Source organism: Thermobia domestica, chromosome 15 (assembly GCF_964235325.1).
Source record: "Thermobia domestica chromosome 15, izTheDome1.hap1.1, whole genome shotgun sequence".
Lineage (NCBI taxonomy): Eukaryota > Metazoa > Arthropoda > Insecta > Zygentoma > Lepismatidae > Thermobia > Thermobia domestica.
Genome location: NC_137468.1, coordinates 187594953 through 187601074, shown reverse-complemented (window position 1 = coordinate 187601074; position 6122 = coordinate 187594953). Strand labels below are relative to the sequence as shown.

The 6122-nt window shown below is 36.9% G+C and overlaps 1 protein-coding gene across 1 annotated transcript in view; it reads right to left on the bottom strand.

The window, feature by feature from the left end:
• Positions 1-6122, bottom strand: part of LOC145671389 (alpha-amylase-like) — a 72851-nt gene continuing 66729 nt past the window's right edge. Inside the window, exon 11 of the mRNA XM_081740492.1 lies at positions 1-176. Within this exon, the coding sequence (XP_081596618.1) occupies positions 165-176 (12 nt within the window). The 3' untranslated portion in view covers positions 1-164. The remainder of the gene's footprint in view (positions 177-6122) is intronic.

Below are 6122 nucleotides of genomic sequence, written 5' to 3'. Positions count from 1 at the left end.
GTTGTACCAAGGAAGTTATGAAGATTACGGTTCTGTTTATTACGTAATATAGGCATTACATAATATTAAGAAGTTCTTGACGTATCCTTTCCACAAGGCAGACGTTAATTCATTTCCTGTTTGAAATTGCATTCAATGTTGTTCTGCTTTTCTTAGCTTGTGAACTATAATTTGGACTGAAATAAAGAAATAATTAATATAAATCAACCGCTTAATTATTAAGCTCTCCGCTTAAAGAATTATGAATAATTTATACTTCGCTTTGCATCGTCACAGTAGGATGAAAATATTGCAGCTTGCTAAAACAGACATTCTGTCACTCAAATTTCAATGTTAGTAATAATAATAATAATAACAACAAGCACATAAAATCTCCTACATTAAATTGGCAAAACATGAATAGATATTTATATTGGCGTCCGTATGGTTGATTTCACGGTGGGATTTTTCCCTGGTAGTCTATTTCATAGATCATACAATTGGGTACGAATCATACAACGAAATATGTATGAAATTAGAAAACTGGCGCCAAAAATACATTCTCGGAAACTACTGCTTTTACATCAAAAGTGTACATAACCATTTCTACTCGTCTCAGCAATATCTTTTAAACGAGCCATGTTAATCAAACTTGGACAAAAGTAACGGACCTGCAGTTTTAATTAGCGGCCATCTTGATGACGTCACCAACGCTACCCGCATCAGAATATGAAGTGCCACCATGGTTAGTTTTCATTTAGACGATGTTTATGATCAAATAAAACTATCCCCAACACATCTGCACTAAACCTGCCATGGAAGCCCTTTTTCCTACATTTGCTCCCCTACTACTAGGCGCAGACATAATTTCAGAAATTTTAACTCCGTACATAAATGAACACTTGAATATGGGATAATCACATCCTCAAAAAATGCGGTGTCGAATCATAAGTAGTAGAATAATAATAATACAATGATATATGAATTACAAATACAATCTAAATAATAATATGTACTATGCAATTTCGTTTCAAAGATTTTCTTTTTTGGCGTTGCTTTTTAAACCCTGGAGGCTAGAGACAGTCGAAACTAATACATATTTTACATATAAAAGAGAATAGACTATTAGTCATTTCACTCATGTACTCAAGTATATTATTTTCTTTATCTTTTTCTGCTAAGCACAATCCCAGGGAGAGGTAACTGCTCCCTCTTACCTCTTCATATATGGACGCCAACTTGTATAGATGATAAAACATCCAACCTTTTAGAGTACACTCAGTTACAAATATTGTCAGAAAATAGCGCTTTCTGCCATAATAAGTACCAAATTATTATCTACAGAAAATTATATGCAGTAATCGTACATATCTAGATAATAACAGAAACAGATAGTTCAGTTTACTTTAGGTCCTGTTATCAGAAAATATGTGACCTACTGTTTAGCGTGAAATATAGTGAAATGTTTAATTATTATTTGCTATTCTTATGTTTTCAGCATCATTCATTATAGACCTGAATCATTGTTTTTGGTAACAGTAAATAGTACAAATTAGTACATTGAACAAGAGTAGCTGAACTTGCGCTCTCTACACAGCGCATCATTCACATATCAGCATGGATTTCTTTGTCATTCCTCACAACATTTGTACATGTCCCTTTACAGACACAAGTGAAAGACATCTTGATAAAAATCGGCAAGGGGTACCACAAAGGGGAGATTTTTTCGATTACTTTTTTCAATATCTCGCACCGTTTACAAGATTTGAACCTACTTGCGGTTCGAGTTTCTAATTCATGTATGATCAGTATTTTCTTTCTTTCACACACAATAAATTATAATCTCAGTGATATATGGTGTTCATTGGGCAAAACACTCCAAAGAATAAAGATTCGTCTTAGACTGGAAAAATGGTTATCCTTCATTTTTCATTATCATTATTGGCCATAAACCAAAAGCCTGAGAGATTTACAACCTCTGTATATAAGTATGTGGTGTTGGAATGTATAACTCGTAGGATAGGATTTTTTAAAAATTTCCAGTGTACCCCTAAAAATGTAATAAAGAAATAACGACCATGTTTTTTTTTTTAAATATTCAATTAGAACTGGACAATCTACAAAAAATTTTCGACCAGTGAAAACGGCACGTTTCTAGCCCTTGTGGTTTACGAGATTTCATTGTCGAAAGAATTGGGGACAAACATATAAACTTTTCTTTGGAGACAAACATATAAACCTAGCATTTTAATATATAGATAAACTTTGCCTTCTATCTTATCCATCCAATTGATAATCATGTGAAACATCTTGCTGTAAACTATTATTTTGCACAGAGTGAGAAAAGTTAAGTTAAAAACAAAATTCGTAGATTCCGGGTACAGGCGGCTTTCCTAGCGGTGCTCTTGCCATGGCAAGAGAACTGCAATCCTAGAAAATTCGTGCTGTGGTTCAGATTTTCTAGATTTTGTAAAGCAGTGTTCACCAAATTTATGAAGCTTCTGAGCTACCGTACACAGCAAAAAATGTGTTGAAATAACACAAAATGACTACCACTTTAGCGTGTTACTTGTGTGTTAATTCAGCACAAAGACATCGCCTTCCGAGCATATCAAAAATAACTAGTGACTATCTGAGAGAATTTGCATTGGTATTTATCGTTTAATATGAGCAAAGCTTTGCGAAATATCTTTGGCACTTCTGCCAAGTAACAAATAATGTTCTATGATTTCAGTAATCGGTCACAATAATATTGTTGTAAACCTGTGAATCATCTAACAACAGTTACACAGATAGCTGTGCTTCCATCTGTTTTCTTTATCTGTTATTCTTGTGTCTTAGCATATATGAACATAAGATAGCAGAACTGTTGCCTGTGATTCAAACTTGCAACACACTAGCTAATGAAACACATCCTACCAAATGTTGGCGCAAATTCCATCAATTAACAGGTAGAGTTTCTCGTACGCCTTACCCCATTGTTCATAATCATCAAGCAGTCCTTAGGGATGCAGAAAAGGCTAATATTTTTGCTTCCTATTTTCAAGATATCTTTACACCTCTACCCGGTTGGCATACATCAGATCGCTTGCAATCAACTATAAACCGACATACCGATGCAACTTCTCCTTTCTTTCGTCCGTCTGCTGATCATGATTTAGAACCAAATAATCCTCTAACCATGCCGATTCAACCCGAAACTATTAGTAATACACTTAAAGGTAAACGGAATACTTCACCAGGATTTCACTCTGTTACATATGTACTCATCAGACAAGCGCCTCACTCTTTTCTACTCTTTCTTAGCACCATTTATACCTTTATTCTGCGAACTGGATAGATTCCACTCGACTGGAAATACTCAAAAGTGCTTCTCTTTCCTTAACCAAAGAAACCTCCATCAGAAGTCACATCCTATCGTCCTATTCACCTCACTAGTTGTCTCTGCAAAATCTTGGAAACAATCCTTGTCCGTCGCATGCACGACCATCTTCACTCACATAATCTTCTTCCAATACACTAAGCTGGATTTCAAGCAAATTTTAGTACTCAAGATCAATTATTCCGTCTCACCATAGCTATTTACAATCAACATAATACAGGTTTTCCTTCTTGCCTTGTAACATTTGATTTGGAAAAGGCTTTTGACAAAGTTTGGCACCCAGGCTTACTATATAAACTTCGTAACTATCTCCTGCCAACTTCGTACATCCGCTTCATACACTCCTTCTTAATAGGACGACTAGCTTACATCTCAATCAATAGAACGCTATCTCATCCTATCTTGCTGCAATCAGGTGTACCACAAGGCTCATCATTGTATCCTTTATTATACTTACTGTACGTCGCTGATCTTGTTATTCCTAATAACACCACAATATTTCAGTTTGCTGACGACAGTGCTTTTTTCACATCTGGCCGCACCGTACAATCACTTAATAAAACCATGCAAGTAGCCATTGATTCATTTGTGCGATGGTGTCATGTTTGGAGGTTAAATATTCTCTTCCAAAACACAAACCATAGTTTTCTTACCACGTCGACGCCGTTTACGAGTGCATCGAAACCCGAATCTACTTCGCCTTCAGGTTGATCTTACGCCTATTCCAGTTTCAAGTACTATTACGTATCTCGGTGTCATTTTTGACACTCATCTTATCTGGACTTCACACCTCACCAAACTCATAGGTCAAGCGCAAAATCGACTTAATCTTCTCAAACGATTAGTGGGCACAACCTGGGGATTAAGGGTACATACCGTTCTCAATACATATAAAACCTTCATGCGGAGTACATTAACCTATGGACATACAGCCTGGTCCATTAAAATTCTATCAAAAACTTGCTATACTAGAACGCCATGCTATACGCCTAGCCTACCGCATAAGCCTACCGCATCCAACACGTTTACTTTATGAGATAATCAATTTTCCGCCATTATTAACGCATCTCGAACAACTTCGTATACGTTACATCAGCAAACGTATGGCACAGCCCCATTATATGATACTTGATATACTCCGCTACGACAGTGACAACGATGCACCACCAACTTTCATTGACACCCCTCTCCAACACTTCATGACATTATATCATTTACAGTTAGATGATGACATATTGGACCCCGAAATCTATACAATCTACCGACCGCATGAACTTTCATCTCATATCTATCCATCATATGCACAGTAATACCTATCAACAAGGGCCTCCTCCGTTTTCATCAGTTCCTGAATCGCCTCAGGAACACAAGATAACTTCATTCGTCTGAGCTAACATAACCTTGTGATGTGACGTCCAAAGCACTGCATTTCATCCATTCATTACATTTGTTCATTTTCTTACTGCAGCCCTCAACTTTCTTTTCCTCTCATAATTTGTTTATGTAATGACTGCCAATATTTACTTCTAACCATTAACCTATTACTGCTTATGTTATATATTTTTCTCCTGGAATCATTTCAACCCATGTATGTTTAATATAAATATGATGAATAAAGAAATAATAAACCTGACAACCCTTAGACCACCTACATTTCCGTAGAGACAATTGATCTACATTACAGCACTTACCCGAAGAAAGGGTCCAACCCTTTAAACGGGACGACGAACAAAAAAAACTTTGTGCTGAATTAACACACAAGTAACACGCTAAAGTGGTAGTCATTTTGTGTTGTTTCAACACCTTATTTTTTTTACAGTGTATCATTTTTAAATCCTGCTGTGAGTTACCAACCAAAACAACTACAAACTTTAAAAAGAATCTTACATTTGTTTATTGCCTAAACTTACATTTCTACTAAATGTGGAATCAAAGTATCCAATTTAGTAAATGTCTAATATACACACGAAGAACATGGTGTGCACAACCTCACACGTGTACAACCAACTGTGAGATGGGGCTGAGAATGGCAGTTGCGCAGGAGAAACAAGCAGTTGTTGTCATCAGTGTCCCCTGTTGGTAGATCAGCTCAATGAAGGAATCAAGATTACCCGATCGGAGCGTTAATGCGATCTCCTGAAAATGTGCCCACGTGCTACTATTAGCTCGCGATCGACGGTTTGGCGATCACTGGTGTATAGTCTGTACACAACCAAATAATGATTATCAAAGTACGCAAACAATATTTTCTGTATTCTGCACGTACCGATGGAGGGCACACTTGTTTTTCGCCTATTTGCGGCTGTATAGATTGCTCTTGGCTAAGCAACAAACCTGTACGTAATCTGGTACAGAAAATCTTCTGTATCATGCAGAATCACCTCTCTGGATTTTCTAGACAAAAAATATACTCTTAGTCTCTCAGAGTAACTACTGCGTTCTATTACATAACATAATCTCAGCATGCCTCTCATATCAATTTGATTTTGTGTTCCCCGCCACAGGGGTGGACTGGCCACCCGGGCAATCAAGCAAATGTTCTGCGCGCCCTATTCTTTGTGGCGTACATCAAAATACCCAGGGGCGGCTCTAGGATATTTTATACCTTAGGCGAAAATCACGTCTGTGCCCCCATAATTTCCTTCTCTCCCAAACCCAAAACAAAGTGAAGCCTTGTCACTCGTGATATTTTCATCAGATCGTCACATTTTTACGATTTGTTTAAGCATTAATTGAAATAAAACTTACTCCCAATGCCTCT